The sequence below is a fragment of the Hipposideros armiger genome, unplaced genomic scaffold (genome assembly GCF_001890085.2).
Source record: "Hipposideros armiger isolate ML-2016 unplaced genomic scaffold, ASM189008v1 scaffold_244, whole genome shotgun sequence".
Classification (NCBI taxonomy): domain Eukaryota; kingdom Metazoa; phylum Chordata; class Mammalia; order Chiroptera; family Hipposideridae; genus Hipposideros; species Hipposideros armiger.
The window spans coordinates 759,683-778,826 of record NW_017731594.1 but is presented as its reverse complement, the minus strand read 5'-3'; the positions used below and the strand labels follow the sequence as shown (position 1 = coordinate 778,826).

The window sequence follows — 19,144 nt, the reverse complement described above, 5'->3', positions numbered from 1 at the left end:
GGCATTCTCTCTAACCACTGCTCACATCCTTTAAAGAAAGACAGCTTTGGAATTCCTTTCTAGTCATCACTGAAATTTTACTTGATATATAGATAAATATATATAAATACTGTATTCCTTCTCTCCTTCATGTGCTAGGGTTTAGGAGAAAACCCTTCCAAAACATATTTCAGTTATTCATTTCTCAGAAATCTATTAAGGTCTTAGTCTGTGCCAGGCTCAGAGGATAAAGTCATGAAGGAAGCCAGGGTTCCACCTTTCTAGGACTCATGGTCTATTGGGAGAGCCAGTCAAATGAACAGAAAGTTCTCAGAAATGTGGTAAGTGCTGGAACTGGGGCCATCCCAAGATCCAAGGGGAACAGAGAGCAGGAGGAATCACTTAACTCTACACAGGGAGGTCAGGACGGGCAGAACAAGAGGCAGGCTGGTGAACAAGTCTTCAGAAGCGGTTCTTTCCACCACTTGAACGCACAGGTGGGTGACCTGGGGGGAAGGAGCCCTGAACCATGGCAGCCCACTCCCTGTGACCTCACTTAACCTCCCCAAGCCACCGTGTCCTCACCTCCTGCACAGGAATAACAAGACTCTCTGCTCCGCTCTGGAGAGGATCCCTGCAGGGATCCAAAGAGATCACGTGGTCCGTGAAAGCACAAACGTCTTCCAGGACTTCACCTTTAGAACAGCGAAGGAGGCTCTAATGGCGGACAAGCAAGCGATTGGGGATGTAGGAAAGGCCTGCCGTAAATTCAGAATGAGATAAAATGTTGGTTAAGTATAAAAAAGCCACAAAACCTTGTGTGTCTTTAGAGAGAGCTTGCTTCCCCAGAACTCTGACCTTAGAAAGACAGAATACAGCAATCCACTCTAACCTAACACTGGCCGTCCCTGCCACCGCCAAGAGAAAATACCTCCTCACACATCAGGGTGTCCTCGGCTTCTCATCTACAACTGCTTCTTTTCTTTTTAGCAATTTTGACAAATATAGGTAAAAAGAGGCCGCCTCCTTTTTGGGGTGTTTTCTCGGTGGTTCCCATTATGCGTCCTCTTTGGCTCTATGCCCTTACCTAAGGAAAGAGGACTCACAGGCGTGTCCAGAGGCCCTCGGTCCCCAATTAGCTCTTGTCTAAAATAAACACGCAGCATTACGCGGGGGCCCAATCTGGGGGGTTTCTGTTCCCAGCGCCTTCATTCCACAGACTAGGAGGCTCTCGCATGTCCTTCAATTCAAGGCAGTATCTCCCTGAGGACACTGACTAACTTCTCAAAGAAAGGGAGTAACTTCACAGGGAGGAGGCTCAGCAGATACCACCTCAGTCACACAATCAAGGTAACGTCGCTGTGAATAAAGACATAGGGACATTAAGTACCCGGATGTGATGTGCCGAGAAGGGCACATCCTTACTTCTCTGGTATTCTTGCCAAAAATGCTTACCCTTGATTTGACCATGAGGGAAATATCAAACAAACCCACACTGAGGGCCATTCTACAAAATGACTGACCAGTCCTGTGCAAAATTGCCAAAGTCAGGAAAGACGAAGAAAAAGTAAGGATCTGCCAGATTGGAAGGCACTAAGAAGACATGACAACTAAATGCAGTGTGGGGTCCTGGACTGTGTCCTTGTACAAAGGACATTAGTAGAAAAACTGGTGGGGTAATGGGAATAGTACTGCACCACTGTTCACTTCTTAGTTGTGATCACTGCCCTGTCATTACGCAAAATGTTTACGTTAGGACAAGCTGGAGGAAGGGCGTATGGGAACACTCTGTACCGTTTTTTGCAACTTTTCTGGGAAGTCTACCATGATCTCAAAATAAAAGGTTTCAAAAATTCAAGTGGCTCTTACTGGTTTTGCTTTGATTTTCCAGTTTTTGCACAGATTCTCTGAAATTCTTTATTTTAGGTAACCCTTCCCAGGAACCTATACTTAGAAAATAAAGTTATAAAGTCCTAGCATCTCTTCATTTCCAATACAACAATGGGGGGAAAAACAACGCCAATACATGTATAAACCATTTCACAAATACAAAGAGAGGAAAAATAAGCTAACAAATGAATATAAATAATAATAACCCATGAGCTAATATGACATGTAATAGTTCTAAAATCAGGGCTACTTATTTTTTTATTAGAAGACTGGAAAAAGAATGGTACGTTTGCAGATGCATCTTTATTACAACTCACCTTTGCCCATCCTTTATTAGCTTCCTCCTACAGAAGAAGGAACTGATCAAACTAGTCGATCCCAGAGACGTTTATTCCACCTTGATTACAGGTAAGCAGGCTTACTGTGCCAAAGTGACATGAACCCAGGCACGCCTTCTCCCATGGCCCTGCTTCCGACCCAGGCACATAGGAAATCAGTATACTTGGCCTCTTTCCCTTCCCCTGGACCCTGGGTTGAACGTAGGAGGTTCAGCGAGGGCAGCAGGAACTCACCTTAGGTGTTGAGAACAATCGAGTCCTGTATAGGTCTCAGCAGACACTGCTATGGTTTTAACAACATGACACCTTGATTCTTTTTGACTATGAGCTACCTCGTTCAATCCCTTATAGTTCCAGTGGCAAGACAATATCATTTTCACATAAAATTGAGGTGCCCTGACCCCTATATACATAATACTTTCAAAAGCCCCACTCACCTTTTAACACAAAGAACTAATTTTCATAAACTATAAGATATATTCAAAGCAGAGGAAAATAGCTATGAAGGAAGGAAGGGATTTAAGCCCAGGGAAGCATAATCGGCGTTACCTTCTTGATGAATGCCACTGAAAACGTATCCCAGGACACTATTCCGTGGTCCATCAGCTCAACGAAGGCAGTCAGGGTGCAAGACAGCATGTCTCCAAAGCTGGAAAACACAGGGAGGCACAGTGGTCAGGGGCCCAAGATGCAAGCACAAAGGGAGACACAGAAGCGACAAAGCTTTAGAAAAGTAAGCACGAGCGGAATTGTAAGAGATGGTTGGGATACGCAGCTGGGCCGCGGACAATGGCCTCACAGACATGAGTCAACTGGCAGGAGGCTTCTCAGAGGTGAGCCGGGGCCTCCGTGGGACACACCTGGGCTCACGCTGACTCACTCTGGTGAGCTGTGTCCTACTGGGAAGTTCACTAACCTCCCTCCTCTGTCTTCTCAGCAGAAAAACTGGATAGTGATAGCTATTTAGCCACAGGGCTGCTTGTAGAACTCTTCCTGAAGTGTGTAGCATATGAGTATTCTGTAATCAGAGCTTAAAGAAAAGCTTCTCAGCAAATGAAAGTTAGGGCGACTGAGAAAGGGCAGTGTGCTTCTTTTATTATCCATGGGTAGCCAATAGGGAAGATGAGAAATAATTCTCTTAAGAGTATTAGCACTTGCAAAGGATCTGTGTGGTATCTATATGCCTGTGTGCCTGTGTGCGTGTGCGGCGCGCGCGCGCGCGTGTGTGTGTGTGTGTGTGTGTGTGTGTCTGGGCAAGTGTACATATACATACAAACTTATGACACAAATAGATATGCAAGCATATTCATTCCTATGTTACACTGGCCAGCACTTTATCTTTAGTTAATAGGCTTTATAGAATATCTGTGGAGATAACAACTGTTGGCTGCCAATAGATTTGCTGTGATTCAGAGGCTGTGGGGAGGGTCTAATGTGTGCCTTAGAAACAAACCCAAACAGAGACCAAGAAAGCTCCCGCAAAAGCAGCTGCACCCATGTCCCTTATCAGCCAATATCGAGGTTTCTGGTGCCTTCAAAACAACACTTTACCAGACACTCAGAGTCTTTTACAGACACTCACCACTATTTTACATTTTCATCGTAATAAGTATGAACTTAAAACTCTCAAGATAAGTACTCTCTCTTCAAGTACATTGAATTACGCCCATCAGGGTTTCTACACTGCATACAATTGCATGGATTCACATGCTTGATTTGTTAAACATGAAGCCGGTTGTTCAGATTCTTCATCTGTCGACTCAGAGATACCACAATTGCTACACTAAAGTCTCATAAAATGTTTCAATTGAATCTCCCCATCTATTTTTAATTAATAGAACAGAAAACAGGCTTGTGTTTCTCTTAAAACAGCTCTGCAATTTCCCTTCTTCCTCGTGTTCTCAGCCCAGCCTCAATACCAACCCTGGGGGTCCTGCATCACCGCCGGAGCTGGGGTGCTGGGGAGACACCTGGGAAAGAGGACGAGGCTCTCTGCAAAGGACCGCAACTCAACTCTGCAACCCAACACTGCCGGGGGCCAAAGGGATGACATGCAACAGACAAACAGTTAAGCGGGGGCTGGCCGAGTAGCTCAGTTGATTAAGAGCTAGCTTAAGAGCACAAGCTCTGAGCAACAGGGCCACCGGTTCAATTCCCACATGGGCCAGTGATGCTGCGCCTGAGTTAAGCTGCTGCTGAGCTGCCAACAGGTGGCAGGATGGCTCAGCTGGTGTAACAACAAGATAGCCTGTTCGATGGTGGGCTACGCCCACCCTGCAACTAAGACTGAACTGGACACCTTGAGCTGAGCTGCCACCCGGATGACTCAGTGGATAGAGCGTGTGCTCTTAACAAAAAGGCTGCTGGTTTGACTCCCACGCACACCCGCAACTAAGATTGTAACACAGCACCTTGAGCTTAGAGGCCACAAGCTGCCAACGGGCAGCCAGATGGCGAATGGCGCCCTCCACAACTAAGATTCCCTTCCCTGATTCCCCAACACTGTTCCCCTTCCCCAATTCCCCAATTTAAAAAAAAGAAAAGAAAAGAAACAGTTAAGCAGATGGTTTCTGAGTCACACGGCTGAGGGTCCCCCTCCAGCTCTAAGTGGGAGAGTTACTGATGCACTCTATGCCTCAGTTTCCTCATTTATTAAAAACGGGGATGACAACGATGATAGTGGTGGTGATAGGACCTAACTCAGAGGACTGTTGGGGAAATAAAATGAGTCACTATATGTAAAGCCTTTTGAACTCTGTGGCATGTAAGTGTTAGCTTACTTTATCATACTTTATAAAGCACTTTATAAAGGTGAGCAAAGCCTGTGATTTTCAAATATTTGCCTTCATGTGTCAAGAATTATCTGTCCTTAGAGCTAGAAAAAAATATTTGCAAGGAAAGCCAAACCATTCAAGCTAGATACCTTTTTTAAGCAGCAAATACTTTTTTTAAAAAGACATTTCTGAGTCACAGATGGGCAACCCCAATATTACAGGTGCCCCCTAGGTGGCATCAGAGGATCATGCCCCAAAAAAGAAATTCCAAACAGAAAACTCAAACTTGCTTTAAAGAGAGAACAAAAAAAAAAAAAACAAAAAAAAAAGGGAGAAAGTTGAAAAAATGGTTAAAAAGAGTAGCAAGAATTCCAAATAGGAATTCCAGATTAAAATTCCAAAATGACTCTTTCTATAGGCAATGAATCACAAGGAAATCTAACCATAAGATTGTAAAAACTGAAAGGAAATTGCCTCAGGAAAATAAGAGAGTCAGGTAATAAAAGCAATTAGCAAGATCTATTAATAGATTATTAGCATTAGTAGTACTGTGGAAATATTATTATATAATAAAGGATAGCATTAGTAGTAAATATTAGCTAATTATTTTATTAGTAATGACTAATGTTAGCTAAATAGTTTAACTTAAAACGAGGAAAAACGGCAACCACATGATAACTCCTAGCTGCCATTTGCTTACACCTGGCATGCTAAAAGGCCTCAACTGCTAAAAGAGCCCCACAGATGTGACTGGAGGACGGCAGCCCATGGCCTCCGCATGGTGCCAAAAAACTGCCTCAATGTCATCACTAACAGAAGGAATGGAACAGCCAGTGACAAAGGAATACATGCACTGTGGGAATCCAACTCTTCTTTACATTCCCGATAGCCAGCGGAGCCTGGGAATAGGGCTGACAGCAGCCTTCATTAATGGCATTCAAAGCAAAAGGTACATTATATTTATGCTCCCTAATTATCTGAAGGCAAAATGACTCTGCTCCCCGCTCAATGGGCCCATAATCCATGTGACCTTAGTGACATCCGGGGATGTCCCCTCTTCCCCCAAATGTCCCAGAACTCTGCCTACTGACCCTTCAAACAGGCTGCAGGGGCCTTGGGGAAAAGATGGAGGGAAAGGGAAAGAGAATCGTTTGGTTTCCAAATCTCCAAGGTGCTTTCGGGGCCAGGGTTTCCATCCCCACGGTGGGGAAGGAGGCGGAATGCCACCTCCGAGCGAGGGCTCTCTGTGGTTTGCAGTGTGGATGGTCTGTAAGTGAGAGAAAAGCTACTTCATCTCACACACCAAAGCGCCAAAGGAAGGGTGGCTTTCATGGTCCATCCAATAACGCTTTATAGAAATGTTACATGATTTATATTCATATTTTATATAAACATTATATACCATTTTATATATATTTTAATATATAATTGTGTTATATATTATATAGATATATTATATATTATGATATCTAAATATGTTACTAGACTTATTATGCATGTATGTTCTATTATACATTATTAAATCTATAATATACATATTGTATAATACACTACATATACTGTATAGATACCATATATAATTCCTTATGCCTGGTTGCTGGATGGTATACAGGTTTCCATGAGGGAGAACTTTTTCCAAATTCAACTTCAAACCCCGAGTTGCAAGGAAAGGATGGCCATGCTAACATTTTATTGCATCCCAAATCAAGGGACTCTATCACCCCATGTCAAATGAAGCCACTATACAAGCTCTTCTCAAACGCAGACAAAGATGTTTACTTCCACTATTAGGGAGAGGCGCTTCAGGCTCCGAAGAAGGAAGGCAGGAACCAAGGCCCTGTCTCTGACCCCAGTGCTGGGTGCAGAAGATCAAGGCTAACGAATTCCACATATAAAGCCACCCATGGCACATGAGGGAGCATTTCTATTTGTTTGATTTATTTATTTTTTTTAATCAAGGGTTAACCTGAAGATTTTGTACTCACTGCTACAAATTAAGCCAACTGCAAACTTTATATGCTGGTTGAGAGCATGTATCAGAGCCAACACACCATGTGTGCTGGAATGATTCAAATAAATGTTTCTCATCAACTCAGTAGAGACCATCTTCATTTCAATATATTGCAGCTTATCTCAAAGCATGGAAATATGTGCTGCTAATTTTATAAAAGAATAGTGCTTCCAAATGTTTCCATTGGATGCCATGCCCAAAACGGAAGTAAGGGACAGGTGAAAATAAAGGCCACTTTTAAAGCTATCAATCTATCATGCTGAATACGCCCTTAATTGCCAGTATTAATATAGCTCTGCCCCACCCTTTGTGTTTTTCACATATAGTACGTCCTCAAGTAATGTCATTTAGTTCAACGTTATTTTGATGAGATGCCACAGGAACTTAACTCTTGTTTAAAGCAACTAACAAAAAATTGGTTTCCTTCTACAATGTTTTGTCACAGCTCCAAGAACTTATCAACTTAACTGTATTTTCTTTTGTTTGTGGCAAAATGTATGGATTTCTAAAACACCCTTTGGACATTGCTTTAGCCTTCAGAATAATAGCATGACTTATGTCAGCAAACATTCTTTTGGCTCCTTTGTTGAACATTTAACTGTGGATCAATTCTGTGCTCTTTATTTTATTCTGTTGACCTGTCTATTCCCTGACAACATATACTTGAAGTAAGCCTTCAAGTCAGTTAATGAAATCCTCCAACTTTGTTGATCTCTGTTGTTTTTTTTCAAGGCTGTTTTGGCTATTCTAGGTCCTATGCATTTCCTTTAAGTTTTAGAATTGGCTTGTAATTTCTTTAACTGTATTACATTGAAGCTACAGATTAATTTGGGGAGAATTGCTATCTTAACAATATTGTAGCTTCCAAACCACAAAATGGTACAGTCTCCACTTTTTTAGGTCTTTAATTTTTTTCAGCAATGTATTTATTTTTCAGTGAACAGGTATTGCATGTTTCCTGTTAAATTTCTCCCTAAGATTTTATGATGTTTTGACTTTTTAAATGGAAATTTAAAATTTTCATTTTCTAGGTTGTTGGTGTTGGACTTTATGAAATGCTTTTTCTGTATCTAGGATCTGTTTTCTGTATCTATTAAGATGATTTTTCTCCTTGGGTTTTCTCCCTGTTTTGCTAAATGCTGAATCACAGTGACTGATTTTCAGACCATTTCTGGAATAAACCTTTGTTGGCCACAAAGTATTATCCTTTTATATATGCTGTTAGATTACATTTGTTGATACATTGCTGGGGAATTTTTGCCACTCTGTTCACCTGATGATCTACAATTTTTATTTCCTGTATTGTCCTTGTCGGGTTTTGCCATCGGGGTGATAGTGGCCTCAAAACTTAATCTGAAGAAGCTACTATGTCATTATAGGAACCAGGGCCCTGAACATTGATTTCGTCTGTGATTGATCAAGTGAAATCATGGTTCACACATAGTCGCACTTCGAACATCCTTATTTACCTAAAGAATAAAACTATTGGCAGATAAATTTTAAGATATCATTTTGGCTTCAGAGCCCAAAATTCCTCTACATTAGCAAGCTGTATGATGTTGTTGGAGGAAAAAAAAACAACTGTTTGAGTCCCACCTCTACCACCTGATTTTAACTTCTGCATGAAGGAAATGGTGCTAGTTTTACTAATCTTGTGTGATGGATAGAAGTGTGAATTAGGAGTTATGAGTGAAAATATTGAGACAGTACCCAGGACAGAGCAAACTCATAAAAGGTAGCTTCTACTGCCATGAAATGCTTCTATCATATTAAAAATATACATCAAATGAGATTTAAGAAGCCTTATCCTAAAAACTCAAGATTGCTTTCTATGCTCTATTACAATGAATAACTAAAAACTTCCTGCAACTAACATGTTTCTCTGTGGGAGGGGTAGGGGAAGCATCAAACACTGAGAATGATCCGGATTTCCCTGGAAGGCTTAAGGAATAAGGTGTGCATGTTCAGATGCTGTTCGGCCTTCCTTCTCAAACTGAAATTACCTGCTTAACAACTGAGCAAAATGGAAATTTGTTCAGCCTACTGCTATAGAGGCTCTGTTGGGCCCTATTTGGGCTTACCTAGTTTAGTGGATAAGAAAGGCACTGAGGAGGAAAAACTAAGAAGGAAGTTCTGAGATCTCTAGATCTCTAGACACAATTATCATTGTAATACACTTAAAAGAGGTGACTGAGTACTTTCTCAGACTCAAAGTAAATAATTTTCATTCCATACTTCAATCCTGAATATATTTTTTTAATGTGGGGCTTTTTCTTACTGAGCCATTGAAGAAAATCAAAGGCTTTTGACTTTCAACATCACAGAGGCCACAAAAAAAGAAAGTTTCTGTTGAATATAATACATAAAATTATGCCTAGCTTGCTCTAGAAGGGTAGCAATCCTGACGGGCTCATTTTGTGGTTACAAACATAAAATACCCCATTCCGCCCCAAAGCAGAAAGAAAAGAGAAATACATTTTTAAAGAAGCTGTTTATAAGAACATCAAACAGCAAGCAAAAAAATAAAATAAAAAATCACTTAATCGAAACATCTATATGCACAGTTATATAGTCAGAGGACAGGGTTTAATTATGTAGAGAGGAAGGGTTATGAGTTCTTACCAAGGCTTCATGATCTTCTGCAATTTCTGGTATCGGCTGCAAAATTCAAGGAAAATCATGTAAGTGACATATTTGAAGCAAGGATTTTTTACACAAAGTACATGTCGTGAATAAAGCTCAGGATTAAATATAGGGAAGATTTAACTGCCATGAAGTAAAGAAACTTTGTTCATTTCAAAACATTGTTCAAAGTAATAAATTGTTGTTCTCTCATGATAAGAAGCAACCAAAAGACAAGGGTTAAACTGCTGTAACCAACCTCCTGCATTTACTTATGAGTAAAGGTGACAAGAGCACTCCTTCTGACTCAGAACGGGTATATGTTCAATGAGGGAACATCCCTAGAGATAAGAACGGGTATATTTTCAATGAAAAAAGTGGAGCCAAAGAGTACTAGACCGGTTGTTCTTAAGTATATGCGCAACAAGGAAGACATAGTTATCTTTCTTGGGTAATCTGAAGGAAGATATCATAAGGCATTGCAATAGTCTCGGACAATAGATGGAACCCTGGGATGGTAACCTGCAAAAAAACCTGTTCAATAGACAAATCTTACCTGCAAGAAAGAACAATTATGCTTCCTAAACTACCAGAGTCAAGAAGATAAGAAAACAAGCGATGCTAACCTTACTGAACCATTTTTCATTCCCCAAGTCTGCCAAATCTCTCTGGCGTTAGGTATGTTCTTCCCTCTGTATTGAATACCCTACCCCTCCTTGTCCAACTAACTAATTCCTACTCTAAACTCACTGGATTCTAGGATCCTCTGGCAGGCCCCCCGACCTCTGATTTCCCTTCGCTGACCAGACTGAGGGTGGCGCCTTTGTCTGTATGTGCCGAGGACACGTCAGCTGTATGACTTAGGACATCTCACTGTCCTTCCAGCTCCTTAAAAGCAGGGACTCTGCACTGTGCCTCACGACTATAACAGCAAGCACAGACAGAGTAAGTAACTCAATAAATAGGGATGAATTATGTGGCTCTTCAGAAAAAGTTAAGCTTCACATTTTCAATGACATAAAATGTATCCACTTCAGAAATCTAGCTGACCATAAGATCAGCTTTTACACGTGGGCGGCTGGTTGGAACACGGGCAGGCAAGAGTGCATTCATACAATCCTGGGGTGACCTCGTTTCTTTTCTCTTTTCCAAAATAAACTGCTCTTTTGGGGTATTTTCTGGAGAGTTATTTTTTTGGCCAGTTGACAACACCATTAATAAGACAAAGAGACATCATGTGTCATCAATAAGATGCAATGGGACATCACAAGCATCTGTGACATCCCAGCCAAAGACATATGAGTCTAAAAGGAGACAACATCGGATAACACTGTAGGAAAAAAAATTGTGTTTCAATGGAAAATTATACAATGTTTATGTGGCATACTATTATGGGTATCAGATTCCAGCCTTATTGTCTAACTGATAGATATGTATATTTTGTCCTGTCTGTTAGTAATTTAATTGACTTCCTGCAGGTAAAAAACCAGTTTTGTCTCCACTTGCAATTCATTTCAACATTCCTTGGCTCCAAATAAATTTGTGCCCTTTTGACAATTCCTTTGAAATGGTTAAAACATTGTGCCTGGGTTGTCTCAGATCATGAGTAAAATGAATTCTTTTAACATGGGTTCATTTTATATCTGCTTAAAAATCATGCTTTTATCACTCCCTGAAAATTACCTTTAACGAATTACTTTTTAACAAACCCACATTGGAGGATATCCTACAACATGGCCAACCCATATTCTTTTAAAAGTACCAAAGTCATGACAGAAAAGGAACAACTAAGGAATAGTTTCAGGTTGAAAGAGATAGAAAAAGACAGGACAACTGGGTGCAAGGTGCTACCTGGAGTGAGATCTTTGCATTAAAACGCATAACTGGGATAACAGGTGAATCATGATCATGTAACCTTTCCATTAAATGTGTAACTGTTTAATCAAACAAGACCAGCAGACTGAGGTGGCCCTAATGCCTTGGTGGTCTATGTAAGCAAACCCAAATCTAAGCGTGTAGATGACTCAAGGTTTTAGCCAATCGTAAACAGCTGCTGGGCTTTAACGACAGCCAATCAAATAATGTCCTTGTTTTGCTTCCGCCTCTTCTCTAGAATAGTCTTTCCCTGCCTCCAGTGAGCAGAGAGTCCCTAACCACTTGCAGTTTGGCACTGACTGATTCTAACCAATTTTTGTTTGAATAAATTCTTTACAATTTTAATATGCCTCAGTTTATCTTTGAACAGAACTGTTTCAAACAAAACTGTCCTGTGGAGCGTGTGTATGTGTGTTTGTGTGACATATAAAGCATCACTGCAATTTTTCAAAATAGCCTTCTGGCCTGGGCCTGGGCATCTTGGGGTTTTTGTGTGCTCCACCTCCTGTGGCAGACCCTGCCTGACCTTGGAAAGTTCTCCTTGACCAGCGTTCAGAGATAAAGTCAGTGCAGAGTCATGGGTCACAGTGCTTCTTGCTTCTCAACGTCAGAGTGAGCCTAAGCAGGAGAAGGACGTTTTGTTGTGATGTCTGTTTTCCTGAGGCTTTTGCCCCCTGCATCTCTCAAAATACCCATTTTTTAAAAGGAACCTGGCCAGGAGAACAAATGATTCTGGGAAGGCTGATGAGTGGCCCACAAGCCTCTCGTTTCAGCCCGAGGTACGGCATTCTTCTCCCTAGCAGATGATAATCTCTTTAATCAGGCTGTGTTGACCCCCTCTCATTTCCATTACCAGAGTGATGGGCAAAGACAGGGAGACAAAGCAAAGAGCAGTGGGGTGAAGGGGGATGCCCTTGAAGGAATGTTCTGCCCCACAGCCCCTGACAAAGCCCAAGATGGTGGGCCCCTTTGGCGCTTGTGATGCAAATATCTGGCAGGGCCCCAGAAGGGCTGCAAGCCCCAGAAACAGGCAGAGGGAGCTGGGGAGACGCAGCAGCCGGCACAGCCAGGGCCCACAGATCACACAGTCTGGGGAGCTCCTCCAAGGTGAAGGGCAGGGTGTGTGCACGGTGTGACCTGCACTGAGTGGCTTGGCGGTGAGTCCGGATCAATTTGGCCTGGCCCTTCCACAACAGCCCAGGCTTATAAGAGACACCGGATTCTCAGAAGCCGCAGCAGGAGCTAGAGCTGATAATCCGTGTCCTTGGAGGTTACCAAAGTTACTTTCAAAAAACAAATTCATCTTTCATGCGAAGGCAAATTTTCAAAAAATGTCCCACATAGTCTGAGGTTGTCATCGGCAACTTTGTATTTTTCCATACACCTCTCCCCTATGCCTAACACAGCACTCAAATGATACACGCTTTGCTAAATGAACACAACCTACAAATCCATCCTCAAGTGTGTGTACCAGGCAGCAGCAAAGTCAAGGCATCATGCAGGGTGCTTCATTCAAGTCATACCTCAATTTTTACAGCTTTTAAGAAATAGCCGCCGTCCTGATTCCGGCCAGGAGAACACGATTTGAATAACGAACATGTACTATGAAACCGTTCGAGTGTTAGTGAATAATGACAACCATTTTAACTACACACACACACAGCACAACACCCTCTTCTGCGTCATATGTGTGACGGAATGGGGAGGGAACTAGTAATTTATACGATTGATCAAACAACAAATGTTGTTTGTTTTTAAGACAATGACTTAAGGGGCTTTGCATATGTCTAAATAACTGTGAGACTCTTTCCACTGTTCCTAATACAGCCCAATTTTGGAGCAATGACTTCAGCCAGGCAAATAAAAAGTACTTGTGTATTCCCCAGATTAGTGACAACTCCTCAAATGGCCTACTGCTGTTTTTCTTAGAAAAGCTAGAATCCCTAACGGAACACCAGCCTGGTAGGGCCAGGGTGTTAGAAACAGACATACTCGTACACAAATGGTCAAAAGTAAATTAGCACATTTCAGCAAGCTGTGAAATGTGTACAGCTTTGCAATGTGTACATTCTCTGAGTCAAGAATTGTATCCCAACAAAATAATTAAAATTTTCACAAAGATTTTGCTAAAAGGAGGGCTGATTAGAGAACGCGCATAAGCAGGAAAAAAACCTGAAAACACTGTAAACGTCCCAGAACAGAGGGATGGTTGACTAATCTGGCCACATCCTTCAAATGATTATGTCATACTGTGTATCATCTGAACTTTAGCAAAACTTTTAAAATGAAATAACATGCAGACAAAAATGATGAGGGGAATACTGAATTACAGAAAAATATTGTTACGTATAAAAAGCAGGCTACAAAGAACATGAATATTATAATTCTACCTTTGTAAAGACTGTGCAAGTGTCTGTGTATCCAAAAGAATACACAAAAACGATACACCACAATGTTAAAAATGTTTGTCTGGAAAAGCGGATTATACACGATTCTTATTTTCTTGCTCCTGCTTTTTCAGATTCATGTTTTAAACAATAAGTATGATGTTTTCTTGCACTAAGGATGAAAAGCTAATTGAAAATAAAAGAACTGAGTTCTTGATAAATACACAAAGTTAACTCCTTTCATTCTTAAATTTTCTGCCCAGGGTGGTGCTAACAGCTTACTCATATGCCAACGGTGTAATTTTGCCAAGTGGGAAGGGAACACTAAAGATGCTGGTCTTTCATTCTTGGAAACGTTCCCCTGTTCCTCTGACTGGAGGGACACAGGCTAAACTGTCTAATTGTCTGTGTGCGCAGAGGCGGAGCCACAGACACAGTCTTTGACTCAAACAGGAAGAAAAGCTATGTGGGATGTGGAGCTGCAGGCACCGTTTTCTTGTGGTGGTGTTTTTTCATTCAAATACAATAAAATCTATCATTTCTGAGAAATCTCTTAACATGCATTTTTTTAAACATTGTCCATTCCTTAATGTCCTCTACCAGACACCATTCCTTTGCTCAGGTTGGGGCCACGTAATTCCCCCACAACTTTATTTGCTTCCACACATCCTTTCAAGCTAAAACTAGAAACGCAACTTCCAAATTCCACCAGGACCAAAAAATTAAATTCAGGTTTTAAACACTGGGCTCTGCCAAGGTGACACTTCCCCATTGGTCCTTTGTCGCCCATTTTGCCCCACGGCCCCTCCTGGTACCCATTGGAGAGACACTTCAAAAGCTCAGCCTTGGGTAATGACAAGAAGCCCAGTCATCTTTGAATCTCATTAGAGCTCAAAGTAAGGAGCAAATTCCAGCTACACTTCTTCAGTGTTTCCTAAACTTTCCATAGGTCCTGCTTAGAAACCTCTGCCTGTCCCAGCTGGAGGTCTGCCCAGGGTCATGGCTAAATGCCTTCCAAATCGCAGGACCTATTCCATTGGTGTATTTCTATTCCAAACGTTTCCTGTTCATTAATTAAACTCTTGCTCTAAGTCTAATTAAGAAGCCAGGCTTCCTTATAAGAAAAATGTCTTCCTCTTTTGTTTTCAATATGAGTAAAAGATCTGAAAAAAAACAAAAACAAAAAAACCAATAGCTGGGGATCAAATGAGCAGCTTCTTAGGAAAGTTGCAGAATCCAGCGAAGGAAGGCAGAAGGCTGAGTAGCTCCAGTCCTTCCTTCCTCCTTCCCCCAAAGCAGCATGACTTTGAACTTCTGTACAATGGCGAGGAGGGCACAGAAGGTGACCCAGAGAGAAACCATGGCTGTCCCGTAAGACAGCGTGGATGGGAAAGGGTAAGAGGCAGATGCAAAACAGAGCTCACCTCAAGTCAGGCCGTGAGGCCTGTTCATCTGCCTAAAATCTGGCTGTGGGTAACAAATTGGGATGGCTTATGAATTACAGATTATTAAGTATTATGTTGAGTATAATATACTTTTTAAAAAAAAAAGAATTCAATTACTGTGGCTCACATAAAGTCATTCAGTATTGACATTCTCTCATGTGGTCGCTAGTCTCCATCTGAGGGACAGGGCTCGTTTGGGCCATGTTCCAGGTCAAGGTGAGTTATAGGGTAAAGCCCAGGTAAAAAGCGATAATGTTGACAAGACAAATACATAGTATCAGTTTTTACTCTTTCTCGTTTTAAGCCAAAGTGGTAGTGTCCCTTTGATGAGTGTTATGGGTTGAATCATGTTCCCCCCAAAATCCATACATTGAATCCCCAACCCCCAGTACCTCAGAAAGGGGTAGTATTTGGAGATATAGCCTTTAAAGAAGAGGTGATTAAGTTAAAATGAGACCATTAGGGTGTGTCCTAATCCACTCTGACTGGTGTCCTTACAAGAAGAGGAAATTTGAACACACACAGCGACTAAGGATGCCTGCACACAGAGGGAAGACCCTGTGACGACACAGAGGGAAAGTGGCCATCTGCAAATCAAGGAGAGAGAACCAAGAAAAAAGCCACCTGCTGACACCGTGATTCCAGCCTCCAGCGCTGTGAGACAATCATTTCCACTGAAGCTACCCAGCCTGCTGTCTTTTGTTATGGCATCCCTAGTGAACAGACATAATGAGGAGCGACACACTGAAGCTCCTAGCATGCGTTCTTCCTCATTGTCAAGGTACACAGCTGCCAGCCTCCAGAGGTGCTAGAGCCCTGCCCTAGCCTTCTATTCAGGGTGCAGAGCACACGGACCCCTGCTTTCAGTGTATTTACTAGTGTAATCATAGTCACGATTGCAATTCTGGTAAGTCTGGAAGTTTTAATACACTGTTATCCTGGATATGCCAAAGCTTCAGCCCTGGGTACCGAGGTACCTGTGGCAGAACCACTTAATTTTAGCAGGTTACTTTACAACTGGCTCTTGTACATTGCTTTTGATACATCAATGATGTGGGAACATTGTCACCTTTTCATTTTGCACGTTGTAAATGTGACTGAGATAGAGCCCCGTAGGTCTCCGTGTCTGGCCAGAAGCAGTGGTGGGTGCTGGGCAAGGCCAACCATGTGTGGGAATCCCAGGAAGTCACCCACAGTCACCGGTGAAGGTGTTCGTCATCAGAGCTCACACTCCCCTGCTCACCAGTAACAAGGAAGGCGGGCTCTAACACACCCCACACTGGACTTCAGCCGGGAGCTTCCGACACAGACAGAACCTTCTTTCCCCTTTTCCTTGGTCAAGCCATTTGGGACTCAACTTCCCTCGAGCTTTTTCAAGCTCCAACTCCAATTTATAGCAACTACTTTGGATTCTGAAAGCACCCAGAATTTGAGTTTCCCTGCCCCAGTTCAAGGTGACGTTCGCTCAAAATTTCATGAGCGAGCAGAGTTTTAGTCATCATTCCAAAAAATAAACGATCCCTGCCCATAACTGACCCTTTCTAGACACCCACGCCTGCTTACCGATCATCTTAGATTTGATGTTTTCCCCCTATTCACTCTTAGATATTTCCTCTACTTGTCTATGAGGTAAGACTCCCTCCCCCCACCCCCCGACTCCAAACTCTACAAAACATTCTTGTATGGGAGATATTCCTGCTGTTATAAAATATCCTTTCTTTGAACAAGAAAAAAAAAGAATTTTTCTCCAGGGCCAACTGCAAAGGCCAAATAATGCCCAGTGTGGGCAGAGATGGGAAGGGAGGAAGGAAGGCAGTGGGCTGAGACAGGTCTCTAACATGTACCGTTATCAGTTCAATCTTCGAATCTCCGGGTACTGAAGAGAGATTTAAATGCCCCAGGTTTAAGGCCAAATTCCCAATTCTCAATGATATGTACTCTTTCCTAATAAATATCTACCTCAACTCTGCACACCCCTGATTTAGCATATTCAAATGCAATTAAGTGACTCAGTGTCTGCTCACGCTCTAACCCACAGGCTCTAATAGTCTATGCCAGTGGCACCTGACCACATGGGAACAAGCGGTTTCCTGGGGACACTTCCCTGGCACCCGGTGGGCAGGGGAGTCACTTGTCCACACATGTGAGAGCTATACCACTCCCCTGAGAAGGTGAGCACCCCGGTCAGAAACGCCCATCCCTTTCAAGCTCACGATGGCACTCAACCTCCTTCAAGGCCACTCATGGATACCCACTCTGTACGTCTCCTGGGACCTAGCTGGCCCAACCTCTAGATTCAGAGCCCTCAGGAGGGATTACACTTCAGTCGAATTCTGCCTCCCTACAGTTTTGGAAGACAAGGCCCACAACTTTTTAAAATTTCCCAACTTCTACTCTTTTGCATACAATAGATATTTAGTAAATGTTTATTGTATTTAATTTTAAATAATTAAGAACATGTATTTCATATTCAAATATTACTTCAGGGATGCTATTTTGACCTGGTTTAAGACTTTGAGACTATCAGGAGGTATTCTAAGTGTGTTTTTGTTTGTCTTTTTAACTAAGTCAGGGAAAATAATTTTTCTTAGGGCTAAGCAAGGGATGTAAGGGATTTATATTTTATAGAATTATAATTTTAGTGTTGGAAAAGCCCTTAAAAATAATGACCTAATATTTTCCTCATAAATCTGAAATTTCAGGTATCTTACGGAATTCCACCCTGTCTTAGATACTGGCTAGTTGGAGGATGTAGTGATATTTAAACTGCAAATCCACTCCCCAAGCATTATCTTGAAAGCCATTTTTTTTTTTTCTGAGCCTAGTCAATTTCTGGTCTTTAAAACTAGAAATTGCAAGTATACGTGACAAATTCCCAGAATGCTGGGAAGAAGAGCCCAGATTGGAAATCTGGATCAAAGGTGCTTACTCGGTGCCGCTTTCCACCATCTGGGTGAGGAGGGAGATGCCGTCCAGATTTATAAACTCCTGGGCGAACGTGATGTCCCGGGAGAGGTTGGCCAAGTTCTTCAGCGCTTCCAGCTTGGCATCCATACTCGACGACTGGATTCGTTCATGGAGCTGCTGGGCATTCTGAGCCTTACAGGCGAAAGACACAGGGAAGGGTGTTCATGGAGGAAACAAAAGCACACAAAAAGGTTCATGTTTCATTCACTGAAAGACAAAGACACAGCGCCCCAAAACACACAACTATATGCGTCCTGCACGTCGCGGGCAGGTTTCCCCCATCAGGCCACGTCTGTTAATTTCATGATGAGAATCTGTTGCGTCCTTTTGATGGGGCTCGTTTTTCCATCTCTTGGAAAAGCAAGAGCACAAGAACAGCAAAGCCCCAGAAACAAAAAAGACGGGGCAGTGAGGAGGGGAAAATGTTTACCTTTTCAGTAAAATTTTTATCTGTGAATGACAAAAAGTTTTTTGCTTAGTTAAGCAATTGCACAAATTTATACAGCATGTTCACCCATTCAGTCAATCCCTCTGAGTGATAACTGCCTACACACAGTGTTCAAAAGCTTCATGAGACACCCAAACAATCTTTCTGGGTAACTGACAATCTTCCAGCACAGACAATGATGCTTGTAAGTGTCACTGCTTTCAACAACATGTGTTTCCCATACATTCGCTACTTACTATGTGATTTTATAACAAAATAATTAGGAAACCAAATTAACAGCTTTGCCTAGAACTAGAACATCTTTTTAAGGCATTTGCACTTGGCTTCCACGTGCAGGGCAGGGAGAGATGGAAATTTATGGGACGAGCTGAACTTCTGGATAACAACTTGTCATCTGTATTTCTGCTT

At 42.1% G+C, this 19,144-nt stretch overlaps 1 protein-coding gene across 9 annotated transcripts in view; it reads right to left on the bottom strand.

The window, feature by feature from the left end:
- The window catches only part of ELMO1 (engulfment and cell motility 1), a 501,394-nt gene that overhangs the window by 329,363 nt on the left and 152,887 nt on the right, over window positions 1-19,144 (bottom strand). For all 9 annotated transcript variants that reach the window (XM_019655709.1, XM_019655707.1, XM_019655702.1 and 6 more), the window contains 3 exons: window positions 18,251-18,420; window positions 9,615-9,650; window positions 2,757-2,856 (listed from right to left, as the gene is read on the bottom strand). In XM_019655709.1, the coding sequence (XP_019511254.1) occupies window positions 2,757-2,856; window positions 9,615-9,650; window positions 18,251-18,420 (306 nt within the window). The remainder of the gene's footprint in view (window positions 1-2,756; window positions 2,857-9,614; window positions 9,651-18,250; window positions 18,421-19,144) is intronic.